The sequence below is a fragment of the Carica papaya genome, chromosome 9 (assembly GCF_054855325.1).
Source record: "Carica papaya isolate Zhongbai chromosome 9, ASM5485532v1, whole genome shotgun sequence".
In the NCBI taxonomy this organism is placed as follows: Eukaryota; Viridiplantae; Streptophyta; class Magnoliopsida; order Brassicales; family Caricaceae; genus Carica; species Carica papaya.
Window position 1 is genome coordinate 3,738,854 of NC_142317.1, and position 18,365 is coordinate 3,757,218.

Genomic DNA, 18,365 nt, shown 5'->3' on the forward strand with positions numbered 1-18,365 from the left:
TTGAAAAATATAATATAATGTCAAATGCCCTCTACATGCAATAAAGTACCTAATATTTTTTAACTGATAATAATTGTAAACAAAAAGTAGCCAATTAAGTTGGTGAGTCATGGTTTGGTATCTTAAAACTTGAACTTTTCCATATTTTCAAAGTGCCAAATTTTTATTAAATTCATACTTTGTTTTAGTGGAGACCCAGATGATGAGAGGCAGAATCTGAAAAAGAACCATCTGTAAATATTATATATATATATATATATATATATATGTATATGTATTTATGTATAATTATTATTATAATCCCACCCTAAAACAATTCGACCATACCATATCCTATAAATAGTCAAAGTTTTTTTTTTTTTTTTTTTTTAATATTTATATTACATGTCCCCTATAAGTGAAACCTCATATTGGAAGAACAAAACACCATAGCTGTAAATATAATTATTATATATAAACATACACACGTACACAAGCAAGGAGGCAACCCATAGCTGCTTGTAAATAATAATAATTAATAATTATGTAATTATGAATATTTTAATAATTCCTAATAAATGAAATGGGAATTAAATAAATAACATGCACTAATTTTTCTCTTATTTCAAACTCCATTATTTCAATAATTAACGGTTCAAAGGTCTCCGTATGCTTAAACACATGTATAGGAATATATATATATATATATATATACACAATAATTAAACGTGTACGTATAATATATATGTGTGTGTATATACGCAAAGTATAAATATATATGTATGTGTATTTTTTTTTTTTAGTGTGGATATGGAGAGGGAAGGATGTAGATCTAACACGTATTGAAAGTGTGGTTATGGCATTCCAATATATGGGAATAGGATAAGCATAGATCTCAAAGAAAATCATTTTAAAAATGATAGCTTTGCATACATATACGTACATTATAATACTCTCATATAATACAATATAATATAATACACATGCATACGCATATAAATATAAATATATATATGTATATATACAAAGCATGTAGTACCAGACATTCAGATTTAATAATACATGTTCTATTCTTTTATTTGGACCATTAATCATTAATGTAGCTAATTTATACGTTAATGGAATTCTGTAAACTAAAATACATTATGCATATAAAAGACAAGACTATCAACTAAAAAAGAAGACTGAAATAGACTTGTATCTAACTATATAATTATTGCATATTGTCAATATTAAAAATAAATTTAATTTTATAAATTTTTGCCTGGTGAATTTCTTAAATTTCTTACCCTTTTTTTTTTCTGAGTAGGGTGAATTTCTTATGGTAAATATATGTGTATATATATATTTACAGATACAAATATGCATATTTACTGGCAAGTTTGCCAACAATTATCTTCCCTGTCATTTCTTAAAAAGTTTAAGCCGACAGTGTACTGTAATTTTCACTTCATCCTTTCTAAAAACAAAATGTAGGAGTTTCTTTATGCCTTCCTTTTTAAAATTCCCCTTTTCTTTTCATACATATTTCTAATTTTTTATTTCACCCAAAATTACAAAATTTACCTCGTAAAATTCAACTTTTTTTTTTTTTTACCGCGAATGATTTATTCATGATACGATTTACTAATCCCGCTAAATTAGATTTAACCGAGGTAACAAACTGCCAAAACTTTACCCAACCCCACAGTCATCAGCTTCAGGCCTCACCTTCCCCCACCATTACTCCTTTTCTTCCTTTTCTCTTCTTTATCTTCACCAGCACCCACCATCATCCCCTACCTCCTTCTCATCACAGACGAAACCTATTGACACCAAAAACCCTTCTCACCAATGGTTGCCAACCCGCCATTCTTTCTTTTCTTCTTCTTCTTCTTCTCGGGTCTTTTACCTGCATTCTTTACTATTCCCAACCCGGACCCGGCGGCAATACAGCCATTTTTGATAAACTCAGCTCCACCTGCAACCATTCCTGCATTCCCAGAACAATCCAATGTCGTCGGTTGTCCACTAGACCTCCCCGAGCAACTATTCCACGGTGTAAAGTCCGCTTGCGGTGTCCCCAAAGGTGGTGACCCCACCGGCGAGCTCCACCGCATCCGTTGCTGCCCGGTCTTAGCGGCTTGGCTTTATTCTGCCTACTCAGCCACCGCGCTGGGTAGGACCGGCGGCAGAGTGGTTCCGGTGGTGGCGGGTCGTACGCCGTCGTATGATATGCCGCTTTTGCCGGATGATTCGGAGACTTGCGTGGATGATTTGGGGAAAGCTCTGAGACAGAGAGGGATAGAGTTGGTTAAGCCTAATGAGACCTGTGATGTGGTGTACTGTTATTGTGGGATTAGATTGCACCCATTGACCTGTCCTGATGCTTTTTCAGTCAATGAAGATGGGAAGCTTGAAGGGGATGATAGTGTGAAGAGATTAGAGAGAAATTGTCTCAGTAGCAGCACCAATGTGAATGGGTTCCCTGGTCTTGGTGGGTGCTCCAAGTGCTTGAACAGTCTCTATCTGGTAATTCTCTCCTTCTCTCTGTCTTTTCTCTTTAATTCCTCAAATTGATTGTTTGATTTCATTTTTTCTGCTTTTGGGTCTGTTTCAATTTGCTGTCTGATGGGTATTGAGGGAAAATGGAGGAGGAGGAAGCAGATGATTAGGGATTGCTCTGCTTCTTCCATGACTGGTAAATTGGGAAAGTCACTTTCTTTTTGCTTTTTCCAGTTCATGGACTAGCCATTGAAGCTAGGGAACATCACACTTTTCACTTTTTCCTCTTTCTTTTCTTGTTTTAGCAGATTCAGAAAGCTAACTTAACAATGAAGGGAAAATGCGAAGTGCTCTGTCTAGCACTTGACAAAATATTCTGATTTGCTCAAAACATAGCCTAATACTTACAAATAAGTGTATTTTGCTTAATCAAACTAACTTTTTTGTACTTAAATACCAGTAGTTTATTTCCATTAAGACATCTAGCTTCTGCCGTCCAACTAGATGTTTAATGCATGTCTGGTATATATAAATATCTCCTCATGATATTGTTCTGCCAATGGGAGACAATAGAGAGTGTAATGTGTCTTAGAAACTTGTCAGTTGAGATGCAAATGTTTTTCTTTATTGTTTCAACTTGTGAAACTTTAATTAATCACTCTAATGGATACATTTCGTTTCTTTTCTTTTTTCCTTCAATTACTTGATCCTGTAATTAATTTACTCTCTAGGCAATTTCTTCTGGATGAATTGCACAACTGGTGCAGCTCAGTAGCATGTAAAAAATCATGCATATTTTTGCAAGTTCTTCATGAAGTTATGACCCACTTATTCATCATCATAATCAAAATCATAATCATCATCATCACTATGTCTAGTTTTACTGAGTTTTTCCTTTAGATTTGATATGGGTTTAACATAATCGTAATCATAATCATCATCATCACTGTCTGGTCTCACTGAGTTTTTCCTTTAGATTTGATATGGGTTTAACGCATGAACCAGATTAAAGTACTGAATTAACGCATGAACCAGATTAAAGTACTGAATGCAAGTTATTCATGAAGCTATGACCCACTTGTTCATCATCATAATCATAATCGTAATCATAATCATCATCATCACTATGTCAAGTGTTGCTAAGTTTTTGCTTTAGATTTGATATGGGTTTACCACATGAACCAGATTAAAGTACTGAACTCACCAGATTGGACATGTTTGGTTGAGAAGTGCTTATGACTTTAAAGAATTTAAATGCAGTTTGGAGCGTACCTTGATTAGATATTACACCAACTTAAGTACCAAATGAAAGTAATACACATACCAAACTCTTTGTTTATCCAACTGTAATCATGTACAAGCTTTTAGTACTCTTGGTTTTTTAATTGAGCAATTAAATTCTTGTTGCAGCTTAACAAAAAGAAAGCTTCGAATTCAAGCAAAAAAACAGAGGACAGAGCCACCAAAATGCACAACAAAGATTGTCAACTAATGGGTCTCACATGGCTCCTAGCCAAGAACAGGACTGCATATATTCACACTGTTTCGTCAGTGTTACGAGCTATTATGATGAGCAAGGATGGTTCTCATCTGCAATCCTGTGCTCTCAGCAGCGATGGAATGCCACTCGCTGTTGATTCTTCCGAAATCTCCGATCAATCATTCTCAATCACTCTTCGTTCACCTAGTGTTTTCTTAGTTTTCTTGCTACTGCTTGTTACACATGCATCATGTTTGCTTTATCTGAACACTTTTAGCTAGAGTTCCACTGGCCTCATATTTAGTAGAAGAATCTTAACCGTACCAGTGTTTGTACTCTGCCTATGTCTTTGTATTATGACATCCCAAGTGATTTTTTTATATGCATCTCCCTAAAATTCTTACTGTCATGTTAGGGCAAGTTAAATTTATATATCATCCGTTGAAAATTGGAATTCCTTAATAATCTTTATATATTCATACATATCATAATTAATTAATGAATATGCATATATTATAACACAATCCTGTAACAAAAATATACAAGAGTAATTTAAATTTATAGTTTAGCCAATGACTTACTAATATTCACATGAATACTTTGTTGATAGTATTTTGAGTAGAAATATATATATATATATACATCTATTTTATTAATCAAGTGATATTCATATATTTATTATATAACATAATTTTTAATGAAAATACATAAGAATGTATAAATTATATAATACATATACTCATTATAAAATCCATACATTTTATAATTAATTAATATACATATATCTATCATAACATAATTCTTTAACAAAAATATACAGAGTACTTAAAACTTATTATTTAGTTAATGATTTACTAACTATTCACCTGAAAATTTTATTAATAATCTATAAAAATATACATTTTTTACTAATTATATTGACACATATATATTTATTATAATATAATTTTTTAATAAAAACACACAAAAATATATAATTTATTTCGAATTCAAAATTTCTTACAAGTTAGATAAATAAAAAATTGTGAACAAATGTTGAGGAGCCGGTTGGAATTTGGAGAAACATGTGGCATGGGGACTGGTGCTTTGTCATGGAAAGACAAAGAGTCACAAGTGTAGTGGCATTATATTGAAGAAGCAGTGCATGACAGTTGTATGTATGTATATATGTATGTATGTATGTATGTATGTACGTAAGTCAGTCAAATTTTCACAAGAATATCTTCAGACTTCATACCCTCTTTTGGTTCTTGTATCAAGTAGATTGGGTAAGTTTTGTTTCTAATAATCCCAGCTGAATTCTTGATTCCCAGAACGATGTATTATTCTTGAATAATTATCATTATTAATTTAAGTATTATGTATACATGTACATATAATAAAAAAAATTATGCCATTTAAATAAAAATTAATTTACAATAATACCCTTTTAATATAAACGTAAGTACAAAACATCTTCCTATTTTGTTTTATCACAAAAATATTACTTTAGTTAATAATTTGTTAATTAACTATTTAAAAAGTTAATAGTCTCATAATCATGTCTAATGATAATTACATTCAGATAAATGTACGCTGTTAAATTTTTTTAAAACATAAAGTTAATAAAATATTAATATGAATAATATTTTTATTATGAAATGTAAATATTTCTTTTTTTTTTTTTTTTAAAAAAAAGGAAATTACAGTGGGCTGGATTATGGTCTTTACACGGCCCAAAACGATCATCCCACATCCCAATAACTCAAATGCTGTTGAAAAAAAGAATTAAATAAAAGGAAAAATAAAAACCCAAATGTAAATATTTCTATTTCGATTGGAAATTGAATAATTATCTAAACCCTCCTCTAATCCTACCAGGAGTCAGAAAAAGATAACCTATAAATATAAACCTTTCTGCCACTACCACCTCCAATCCATCACTTCCTTTCCTACTAATTTCTCTAATCGTCTCTAAAACTCTCCCTCTCCATCTCCATCTCCATCTCATTCTCCCTCTGTTTCTGATCTCAAGAACACCACCCTCTGCAAATCAACTCTGTATCATGAACCTCTCAAGGTTTTTCTCCCATGCCGGTATCCAAACAAAACCGGGTCCGACCCGTGACTCCGGGACTCCCTTACTCGACCCACTTTTATTGGGGGTCAGCGACGAGAATGGAGATCGGGTTCTTGAAGTTCGAGCGAATTGTTTAGCGATTTACGTGGGGTTAGAGCGGAAAAGATATGAAGTTCCGGTGAAGTATCTGTCATTCCCTGCAATTCGAGATATGATCAAGCGGTCGATCGGCGGTGATGATCGGGCTGAAATCAAGATCGACGGCCCCATTATTCTTCCATGCACGCCCACGTACTTTGATCGGTTACTGAAGATGGCGGAAGAAAACGACGACGTAGATAGAAATTATTCTTGTACGAGTTTGATTCCAGCTTTTCTCTCGAGGTTTTGGACTTGATAGATACGGCCCATTTGCAGCCCAGCCCAGCCCGAATTTAATTTAATTTAATTTTTTTTATAATTTCACATTTTCAATTGAGTAGCCTGTGAAACTGGTACATTACTAGTACATTTTAATAAATTTATTAAATGATAATTTAAATTGATTAAATAAAAATTTATTGAACGAAAATTTACAAAACAATTATATTATATTTTTATGTACTAATTATATAGAATAATTTCTATAATTAACATTATTCTTTGGGAGGTTGGATTGATATTAGAAAATTTTGACTGTCCACTATTTATTTTATTATTTACATTTATAAAAGAAATTAACAAACATAATGTAAATAAACATATGTTATGATTATTTTTTAAATTAGAATGTACTTAAGTCTTCTCATTTTACTTATTTGTTCTCGTACTAGGGTTAACTACTAGTTAATTGTTCTCATACTTCACATAAATATCTTTTTGTCGGTTTCATTCCTCTACAAATATAGGTATGTGTGCGAGTGGGGGGTACGAGCGGGCACGTGAATATCTCTACGTCCGTTATGTTTATAAGTTTTTTATTTTCTTTCAGTTAAGTTAATTATATACGGACAAGTTTAATAGTAACAGTAGACAAAACAGTTACGTGAAATTAGATTTTTATATTTTATTTAATTTTTAGTATTTATTAATATACGTAAATTAAGTGTATCAAGTTTAACGTTTACGAAAATAGTCGTTTCTGTTATATTTGTTTCTTTCTTGTTTATTTTATATGTATTTGGATATTTTCGATATAATGTTTATTACATTAACTTCTTTTCCTGATACTAATTACTATTATTTTTAAAAGGAATTAAATCATCTTAGTTACCCTGTTATGTATTGTAAGTAGTGTATCTTTTTTACCTTTCAAATTTAATTATATCACATTTCTCACAAGATTTTTATATCATTATATTATAAAAGATATTCTTTAAGAATTGAAATATTCAATTTACTTTGTTGTCTACCAATTCAATATATTTCTTTTAGTTTTTTAATCTCAAACATTTTAGTATCAAATATACTCTCTCAAATTTGGATTTCTAAAATCGTCATATAATATATTGTTTTAACATATATCTCTATACGATTCTATTTACCAATAATTTTATTTCCTTACTAGAATTCTATATCAACTTAGCAACAGAAATGACTTTAACGGTAATAAAACTTAATAAATTTTATTTGCAAAACTTTCTAATTAAAGATTATCAAAATTAAATATCTAAAACGTTATTTTAAAAAGTCCTCAAGATTGTAAATTTTTTGACTCATGATGCTAAGGATTGCGTAGGTTAAAACAAGAACAAACCCAAAGGGCTAGCAAAAGCAATGGACTTGGTTCTCTTTTTACCATTAGTATTTTTTTCTCTCAAATTGGAAGAATTACAAATGTTATAGTAGGGAGAAAAATGAAGAGCTAACATTCAAGATTCCATTTATTTTGTACTAAAAATTATGAAATTTCTATTTTTTTTTTCCCTTTTCCATCTTCTTTTATCCAAACGTATTCTAGAATATTGAATTAAAACAATTTCTCTCTCGATTTGAGGATTATGGACTTTAATTTTTCATATTGGACTTATTCGATTAGTTGGTTAATTATTTTATCTGAGTTAATTAAGCATTCGAAAGCATTGACCTCCTTCTAAACTCCTATTAATTCTCGTCTTGACGCTTCCATAAAAAATTAATATATCTGTTTTAAAGTTTCGTAACTTATGTATTCCGTAGCTTTGTGTTTACTTGCACAATTGTTGATGATTCTTATCGAGTCATGCATTTTGGTAAAAGAAATAGAGTTTCCTTTGACTAGAAATGTCATGCTTGAGAATAAAACAACACAAAAAGAAATAACTTCTTATGTACTAGTTATATAAAAGTCTAAAATGATTAATAAAAATTTATGGCATGAAAATTTACCAAACCATTATGTTATATATAGAACAATTTTTATAATTTAACATTATTCTTTTGGAGCTTGGATTGATATTAGGAAATTTGACTATCCATTATTTATTTTATGTTTTTCATTTCATGTGTCAAAGAAATTAATGAACATAATGTAAATAAATATATATTGTAATAATCTTTTAAATTACAATAATATACTTAAATGTGTGTCATTCTACTTAATTGTTCTCATACTTGAGGGTTTATCTACTAATTATTTTTCTCCTACTTCGCATAAATATCTTTTTGTCGGTTTCATCCGTTTATATATATAGGTATCTGTGCGCGCTGGGATGCGAGCAGGCACGTGAATATCCATGTATCCGTTATGTTTATGAGTTTTGTTTCTCTCGATCAGGCTAATTGTATATAGGCAAGTTTAATAATAACGTTAGACAAAATAATTATGTGAAATTATATTTTTATATTTCATTTAGTTTTTAATTTAAAATTTAAGATATTTAATATATCACATCAATCAATCGTACGAGACTTAAACACTTACACAAACAATCGTTTCCTTTATATATATTTCTCTCTTGTTTATTCTATCTACATTTAGAAGTTTTACATATAATATTTAATATATTAACTTCGTTTCATGATATTAATTAATATTATTTAAAAGAAACTTAAATTAATTTATTTACCTTGGTATCTAATATAAGCAGTATATCTTCTTTTACTTTTCAAATGTAAGTACATCAAATTTTTTCTAGGTTTTTGCATCATTATATTATTAATCATATTCTTTAAGAATTGAACTACCCAATTTACTTTGTTCTCGGCTAATTCAATATATTTTCTTCTACGTCTTTAATCTCAAACATATCATACTCTTTAAGATTTGAATTACTAGAATCACCTTCTACTATATCTATTTAACATATTTATCTATACATTTTTATTCACCAATAATTTTACTTTCAATTCTCACTAAAATTTTATATTAACATGGAGATGAAAATGATTTTTAATGGTAGTAAAACTTGGTAAATTTCATTTGTAAAACTTGTAATTAAAAATGAAAAATCCTCAAATTGTAAACTTTTAACTCATAAAATTAAGGATTGCATAGGTTAAAATAGGAACAAACTCAGTGGGCAAGTAAAAGCAATGAACTTGGTGTATCGTGTGAATTCTCATATATTATATCACATTTTCACCTTCTCATTTTACCACTAAAATTGTTTCTTTATTTTTTCTCTCAAATTGGAAGAATTATAAATGTTATACTAGGGAGAGAAATAAAGAGCTATAGATTCAAGATTCCATTTCTTTTCTCCTAGAAATTATGAAACTTCCAATTTTTCTTCATTTTCCATCTTCCTTTATTCAAACATGTTCTATAATATCGATTTGAAGTAATTTTTTTTTTATATCCTAAAATTTAAAATAATCAATAATTATATCAATTTGACGTGTTCAGAATCGACAATTAAAAAAATAATTCTTTTAGTTACCTCAATTTTATGTTTCTCTTTTATATCGAGAGAATCTTTACTGACAATTTCTTTCTATATGTGTCTTCATAGGATTATTAATCACACCCACACATACACTACTAAATCACTTAGATTAAGAAAACAAAAGCCAGATTAAGGCAAGTATTAGTGACTAAGATGAGATTAACTAGTTTATAGTCCATCTTACACTACACGTTAACTTAACCATAAATCACTGATTTTTACTATTAATTTTTTTTTTCTCTCAAATTGGAATAATTGCAAATGTTATATTAGGGAGAGAAATAAAGAGTTATAGATTCAAGATTCCATTTCTTTTCTCATAGAAATTATGAACCTTCTAATTTTTCTTTTTTTCCCCATCTTTCTTTATTCAAACATGTTCTAAAATATTGATTTGAAGTAGTTTTTTTAACCTAAACTTTAAAATAATCAATAATTATATCAGTATGACATGTTCAGAGTTGACGGTTAAAAAAATAATTTTTTCAGTTACCTCGATTTTATATTTCTCGCCTATGTCGAGAAAATCTTTACGGACAAATTATTTTCATATCCTTCTTCATAGGTTTATTACATCACACACAATTAAATCACCTAGATTAAGGAAACAAAACTTGATTAAGGCAAGTATTAGTAACTGAGATGAGGTTAAGTGGTTTAGAGTCCATCTTCTACTATACGTTAACTTAACCAGAAACTACTAATTTTTACTATTAAAATTTTTCTATATTTTTTCTCTCAAATTGGAAGAATTGCAAATGTTACACTAGGGAGAGAAATGAAGAGTTATAGATTCAAGATTCCATTTCTTTTCTCCTAGTAATTATTAAACTTTTAATATTTATTTCTTCTTTTTTCGTTGTTCTTTATTTAATTATATTCTAGAAGATTGATTTGAAATAATTTTTATTTTTTAACATAAAATTTAAAATAATCAATAATTATATCAGTCTGACCTATTCAGATTTAACGGTTAAAAAATAATCTTTTCAGTTAGTTTAATTTTATATGTCTCTCTTATATCGAGAGAATCTTTACAGATAAATTATTTTTATATAGGTTTTCATAGGTTTATTAATCACATCACACACAATTAAATTACCAAGATTAGGAAAACAAAAACTAGATTAAGACAAGTATTAGTGACTGAAACGAGGTTAAGTGGTTTAGAGTCCATCATCCGCTACACGTTAGCTTAACCAGAAACCGCTGATTTTTTCCCTCGTGGCCCCCGCAAACAACTTTGTACGCATCTGGGTGCATGTGTGTGGCTCTTATCCTGGGGTTTCGATGTAGCAAGAACCAAAACCTTTACTGTTGGCTGATATGAGATGTGATGATCAGGTGGGCCAAAATGAACGGCTGTGATTGATCCACCTGTTAGAAGTAAACAAAAGGTTGGCGGTTACACGTGGCATCCCCTGCCTCAATTCACTTTTGAATGCCCTATGCATGTCCTATAGGTTACACTAATCCAACCCCCCTGATTTCTCCTTGTATAAACTCTCTGTTTCTCTGCACTCACCCTGAAAGAAAGAAAGAAAGAAAGAAAGAAAGCAAAGACAAACAGTCTTTCTTCTTCTTGGTTTTTGTTTCTCTCTCTGTTTTTCCTTCACTTTTTCTTTCTCGTCGGTTTCCATGGCTGCCTCTGTTGATCCCCTCGTTGTCGGTAGAGTGATCGGCGATGTGGTTGACATGTTTGTTCCCACTGTTAACATGTCGGTTTATTTTGGCCCCAAGCATGTTACCAACGGCTGCGATGTCAAACCATCCGTGGCCGTCAATCCTCCCAAGATCACCATTTCCGGCCATTCTGATGAGCTCTATACTCTGGTATTTATATATATATATATTTATATACCTACATATGCACATCAATCCTCTCTGTCTTTTTTCCTCTCATCTAACCTTTGCGTCTTTTTAAAATCGGTGCATGCAGGAGCTTTCTTTCTTCAATTACTTTTCTTTTATTTCTGTGTTTATGTAAAATTATTGTCTCTGTTTCTGTGTTACCGATTGGCTCTGCATGGTTTTGGTTTTTAATGTCGACGGGTGTGGCGGATCGTGCAGGTCATGACCGACCCGGACGCACCCAGCCCGAGTGAGCCTAGTATGAGAGAATGGGTCCATTGGTTAGTGGCTAAATTGTAATTTCATATTTATTATTATTATTTTACTTTTTGCGATTTATTTATTTTTTTTCCATTCATAAAAGAAAGTCCGAGTCTAATTTGTTATTTGTTTGATTTCTTTCAGGGTCGTGGTGGACATTCCTGGAGGCACCAACCCGACTCGAGGTAAAAGTATTTTATTTACACTCTGTTTGGATTGAAATGAAAACGTTACATACACACACACACACACGTATTTATATATGTTAAATGTAAAAGAAATATTATATTAGTTAATTTTCAAGAGGTGGGAAGAAAAATATCTGGTCCCACCTTGTTTTTTCTATTATATCTTCTATCCAAACACAGCCTCAGAGCTGAAATTATTCTCTCACTTTCTATCTTTTGCATGCATGCATGCAGAAAGCTTTAATTAAACATCAAAAAGAAAATCCAGAATTTTTTTCATTTCTTGATATATAATTATTTCCCATCTGCCTATTTTTTTTCAATTTTATTCTTTTTCGATAAAGAAAGAATATATACTCTGATCGAATTATATAATTTTTCTAAATTTCTTGTCCTATATGCATCTGATATTATAATTAATGGAGAAAAGAAATTGAAAATTAAAAAAAAAAAAATGTGCACTGAAATGCATGAATTAAATAATTAAGAAAAAAAAAAAAAAACTCTGCCACTAACTTTGAACATTCATTATTTCGAGAATGTTTTTTTTTTTTTTTTTTTTTGGGATTTTTAAGATAATCACTGAGGTTACATCACATCCACGATGATGAGTCCTCATTTTCTTTCCCCCAGTATGCCCCACACCCAATCATATCCTGACACCTGTCTTTAGCCGCAAACATTTTCTAAATCGCCAATGCATTGTCTCGCTTTCGTGTCCCTCACACGTGTCACGGCTTGTCTCCCTTCCACGTGTTACGAAAATATCTTTTCTATTTTCTTACTTCTTTTATTTTTTCTTAATTTTTAATTTTTTTCTTTTTTGTCTTTTCTGTCTTTTCTGTCTTTCGTAACGTTGCATTGCATAGTCTGGGTGACACGTGGTTGACTCACAGCCCAGCAAGTAACACTGCCACATCACGACACGTCAAGTGTAGTAGGTGGATTCTCTGGGCCCAGTGAGTCAAAGGTGGCATGTTCCTGAATGGCCCTCCACTTTACAGCCATGTACATGTTATACACCTAGTTATTCCCATGCTAATCACTTTGTGGACCTTCTTTGAAGGTCTTGAATAAGCATCTAAGTGTATATGTGTATGTATATATGTACATATACGTAATATGCAGGGAAAGAGATCCTGCCCTACATGGGTCCACGTCCGCCGGTGGGAATACACCGATACATAATGGTGCTTTTTCAGCAGAAGCGTCCACTGGGGCTGATCGAGCAGCCGCCATCTCGTGCCAACTTCAACACTCGACTGTTCGCCGGGCATTTGGACCTGGGGCTTCCGGTAGCCACCGTTTACTTCAATGCTCAGAAGGAGCCGGCGAGCCGCAGGCGTTGAGGTGGAGAGTAAATAAAAATAGTAATAGTAATATAAAGAGGTGCTAGGTAGCTGATGAGAGTTGTGTGAAGCTAGCTAGCTCTTGTGGTTTGGTTGGTTTGTTGCTGCATTTTAATGGTTTGTGAATGTAAAGTGGTTTTTGTTTTCAGTGTGTTGTTTGTATGCGACGTCGTTTAAACTCTCTCTTCTTTTATTCTGAAAGGAGAAGGAAAAGAAATACAAGTATGTGCGTTGTTGTTTTAGCTAGAAAAGAAATGCAGGATGCATATTCTTGTTTTATCTTAATTTCTCTTTAATTATTTATATATTTGATGTATATATATGCTATAATTACATAACACCTGTACTATGAGATCTTTTGGTTATCTCCAAAAATAACATATAAATATTTGAAATATCTCCTGTATTTCGTATATAAAATTTGATTATAATTTGACTTGTAAAATCGAAGAATTTAAATAGAAATAAAATTATAAATTAAATGTGGAAGTAAAATAATAAAGTTAGAATTTATATTTTTTACACAATATTTTAGAATGTCCAATAGGATTAAAGAAATGTTCCATCTAAAAGAATAAAAGAAATTAAAGAAATAAACGAAAAATAAATAATTAAATAATCCTAAAATAATTTTTACTAACTCTTGAAGGGAATTCAGGTGGTGACCTATTCACAACTCTTTTATTGATTTGGATCTGAATCTTGATCATCTTGATCTGAAATAGTTAATGAATAGGTGAGTTACGCTAACGCAGTAAGAATATCACACTAATCACAGATACGAAAAATTGAAGATTGGTAAAAATAAGAAAAACAACCAATGAAGCGCTTAATTTAATATAAATTCATTTAGTATAAAAAAAACTATTTATTCTATATTTGTGTAATAAGAAACGATCATTTTATCTTTTTACCCGTTTACTAGTAACCCTGCGAGTCCATAGGGATGTCCTCCTACTTGTGAACTCAATATCCAATTAAACAATTAACCAGCCATCTTCATACCCCGTCCGGTGCCAAATATTCTACTACCTCGATACCCCGTTCGTTATGAAGGTGAACCATATCTCCCAAACTTTACTGATAAGAGACTTTCTAACCCTGTCCGACTAAGGTAATGTAACGGCCCCGGAAATTTAAAATGAAATGTATATTAAAAATATCAAATGCGGAAGCGAAGTCAAAAATTCGATTAACATCCCTTACATTAAAACAAAAAACGTGCTCACAAAATATAAAAGATCAAACTACCTAAAGGAGAAACTTGAAAGTAAAAGCTACGAATATGACTATGGAGTCTTTAGGCGTCCCCTTCGTCGTCCTCCTGCGGAACCGGTTCGGGAACAATGTCTTCCTGATTTGAAATGATTAAATAAGGAATGAGCTACATTAGCCCAGTAAAGACATCACGATATCTCACTGTCACGGAGGTAAAGGTGGGTAAAAAATACAAAAAGACCAATTGAGCATAATTTACAACAAATTGTTTTATCAATAATAAATCCTTCACCATCCACTTATCTCGGCGAAATCCATAAAACAGTATACGAAAGCAATAACATTATCATCATCATGAAATCATATATGAACTGTATAACATAATACTTATCAAGCCTTTTGTAATTCAATCGTTACACAACATATTTTCCTCATTTACCAGCCCACTAGTATCCATGGGGATCCATAAGGGTCCCGCTACCCGTTAACCCTTAACAATTGAAATCAGATTCCAGGGCCGTCCCCATACCCCGTCCGGTATGGGCGCCAAAATTATAAACCTCATTACCCCGTCCGGTATGAGGGTGAAGCGGGCCGTCCCCATACCCCGTCCGGTATGGGCGCCAAAACACATAAGATCTCCATACCCCGTCCGGTATGGGAGACCACCATCCCGGTAGGGTTCCCTACGGACCTGGTCCGTTCACCATCTCCCAGGATATCTAGTCAGGCTGACCACATTATACAATTACCCATTTACATAATCTTTCATTCTCTTTTCCCTCAGTCAGCATCATCAATCCACATACAAAAAGGCAAAACGGTAATTTATGCCAAACAGACAATATACAGCATCAATATCTCAGTCGTTCAATTCATAATCAGTAAAACAGTAAAATATGCACACGAAACTATAAAATAAAAACATCAAACCTCATACTGCATTTAAAACTGTAAAACAGGCCAAATAACAGTTAACCGACAAACACACTAGACTCGGGCTCCATTAGCGACCTTAAGCAATTTCACACATTCGTTGATTCATGAAATACCGTTTTATCATTTATTGAACTTTAATACCATGATAAGAAATAGGGTGAGGGGTCCTTACTCGTTTCGGGGTCCCAACACGGCTTCACAGTGCGCCTACAGGCTGTCCCTAATTTTCTCTAAATTTTTTCCGGGGAACTGAAACGCACTACTGGTACCTGCACGTGTTCCAAAAATTCCAAATTAGGCCCAGGGCCCCTTTTTGGCCAATATCGCAATTCCGGCACGGCGGCTCCGCCATGCTCCGGCGACGGCGATTCGCCTCGGTTTGGCCGTTTTCGGCCGTTTCTGGCAGAATTCGGCCACACTTGCATCGATCCTCGCAATAAAATAACCCTAGGGCCCTCGGGGGGCCAAAAAATTACGAAAAACCGAAGCTTACCGGCGGCGGTGCTCTCGGGTGCGGCGGCTCTCCGGTGAAGTTCGTGTTTTGGTGATTCGGCTCCGATCAACCTGTAGAGAAAAGAATGGTAATCACGGTGATATAAAAATTGCATTAAACATAGGCCGGGAAGGGCCTCATAGGAGGTAAAAACCGAGAAGGGGCGCGGCGGCGCTGCTGGGTTTCGGCTGTGTTTTCCAGCCGTTTGGCCGGGATTTTGGCTCCGATTTGGCCACAGGAGAAATCAGCGTAGAAAAACAAGTCGGGAGTATGAAATTTACCTCGATCGGCGGTCGGAAATCTCCCCGGTGCGGCGGCGGGTGGCGGCGGCGGCCGGCGTCTGGTTTGTCATCTCCGGCGGGGGCAGGCGGCTAGGGTTTTTGTGGTTTGGTTTGGGGGTTCTATTTATACCCTTTTGCCTTTTGATCTCAGTCGTCCATTTTGTTTTAATATGGGCCGTCCGTTTTTTGATTAAATCTGGCCGTCCGTGCGATTTCATCTGGGTCGTCCATACGCACGCTTGATCTGGGCCGTCCGATCACTCGTACGCGGATCGCCAACGTGGTCCGTCCTCGATCGACGTGATTTTGCCACATGGCAGGTCCTGGTTGGCCGGGACTGCTGACTGGGTCTGCTGACGTGGCCCTTTTTTTTGTTTCTTCTTCTTCAATTTCCCGAGCGCTACAGGTAACGTTCACAGTAATATTCTCTATGTACCAGGCCCGTCTGCCCTTTCTCGGGTACCATGTAAGTCTTTCCCATACAGATTTCCATCAACATAACAATCAACCATACAATAACCAAATCTCATTTTATACTCACCGTTTACTTAAACAACAATATAGTTTAACATAATCAAATAACCAATGACCGGAATACGGGCAAACAATGCAGGGTAAACAAATAACAAAATAACCAAATAGACCCTAAAAACCATCACCTGAGTTACCCATAATATAATAGTAAATAAATATAGGTAATACAGGAAAATAAGTAAAAATTCGAAATGACTGTAAACTAACTGGTTCCGACTCCACTAATGACCTATAATTATTTTTAAGATTCTTTAATTTTTCATAAAAATATACAATTATTAATTATTAAGCTTTAATTTATCGTAACGAAGAAAATGGTGAGAGATTCTTACCCGAATCGGTGTCCGAAACACTGAACTTTGTACTGCACTTACTGGCAGTCCCCCAGTTTTCTAAATTATCCATGCGGAATCCAAAACACTTGTCATGTACTTAAAAATATCCTAAAAATCCAAAATCAATGAAAAAAATCATTTCAGGACAATTTTGGAGTTTCAATACGGGGGGTACCGCCGTGTTCCAGCGACGGCACCACCGCCCGTGACGTCGATTTTCCTTAACCTGGCCATTTTCGACCAGTTTTATATGTATCCCTCTGAAAAAATATGTTATGGGGATTCGATTGGTCAAAAAAATCATAAAATGAAAACTTACCGGCGGTGGAGTTTTTCATGTGCGGCGGCTCCACCAGTTCACCTTCGTGGTTAGAAGTTTTTCTTCGATCAATCTGTAGAAAACAAAACGGTGAACACAACGATAGAAAAATCGCACAAAACGGGAAGCGAAAAAAGACTCATCGGAGGAGGTTGCGGGTTTTGTCGCGGTTTCGGGCTCACCTGCTGTTTCTTTTACTCCGATTTGGCCATGGAAGTACTCGGAATCAAATTCTGAGTGAATAGGAGAATTGGCAGTCAAAGGTGGCTCTGGTGCGACGGCGGTCGGTGGTCGGCTCGCTTCTCTGGCAACTGGTTCTTCTCCTCCAACAGGAGGTTAGCGGCTAATTTGGGTCGTTCATCGCGTTTGATCTCGACCGTACGATCGGATTTAAAGAGAAAATAAAAATGAACCGTTTATCGCGATTTGATCTCGACCGTCTGATTGCGTTTAAAGGGAGAACAAATCTGGGTCGTCCGCGCGCGGGATCAATACTTGGCCGTTCGATCGCAGGGCTCGTGGATCCCTGCATGACATCCCCTGTAGCATTGACTCAGCGTGTCTTGTCAGGCGGCGTGCTTCGATTCGTCGGGGTTGCTGACTAGGCAGTCCTACGTGATAAAAATTTTTTAATTTGTATTATGACTCTCAGTTTGCGATTTTTCTTTCAAAAATACCATCCGAACCCAAATTTTCATCCATTTTTTTTAAAATTGTTTTCAATTTCATAAATTCAACAAAAAAAATTAA

At 33.7% G+C, this 18,365-nt stretch overlaps 2 protein-coding genes across 2 annotated transcripts; both read left to right on the plus strand.

Moving 5' to 3' along the window:
• Positions 1-1,673: 1,673 nt before the first annotated feature.
• On the plus strand, positions 1,674-4,352 carry LOC110823518 (GPI-anchored protein). The gene is made up of 2 exons (XM_022053913.2): positions 1,674-2,490; positions 3,874-4,352. Exons 1-2 carry the CDS (start codon positions 1,813-1,815, stop codon positions 4,222-4,224), a joined length of 1,029 nt encoding a protein of 342 aa, XP_021909605.1. The 5' UTR covers positions 1,674-1,812; the 3' UTR covers positions 4,225-4,352.
• Positions 4,353-11,312: 6,960 nt separating this feature from the next.
• Positions 11,313-13,738, plus strand: E12A11 (PEBP (phosphatidylethanolamine-binding protein) family protein). The gene is made up of 4 exons (XM_022056336.2): positions 11,313-11,680; positions 11,918-11,979; positions 12,104-12,144; positions 13,276-13,738. The coding sequence occupies exons 1-4, from the start codon at positions 11,486-11,488 to the stop codon at positions 13,494-13,496; spliced, it is 519 nt and encodes a 172-aa protein (XP_021912028.2). The 5' UTR covers positions 11,313-11,485; the 3' UTR covers positions 13,497-13,738.
• The last annotated feature ends 4,627 nt before the right edge of the window (positions 13,739-18,365 follow it).

Coding starts and splice junctions, on each gene's coding strand:
- LOC110823518 (XM_022053913.2), top strand. CDS start 1,813: ATGGTTGCCAACCCGCCATTCTTTCTTTTCTTCTTCTTCTTCTTCTCG. Junction 2,491..3,873: donor GCTTGAACAGTCTCTATCTG/GTAATTCTCTCC, acceptor TTCTTGTTGCAG/CTTAACAAAAAGAAAGCTTC.
- E12A11 (XM_022056336.2), top strand. CDS start 11,486: ATGGCTGCCTCTGTTGATCCCCTCGTTGTCGGTAGAGTGATCGGCGAT. Junction 11,681..11,917: donor CTGATGAGCTCTATACTCTG/GTATTTATATAT, acceptor CGGATCGTGCAG/GTCATGACCGACCCGGACGC. Junction 12,145..13,275: donor AGGCACCAACCCGACTCGAG/GTAAAAGTATTT, acceptor CGTAATATGCAG/GGAAAGAGATCCTGCCCTAC.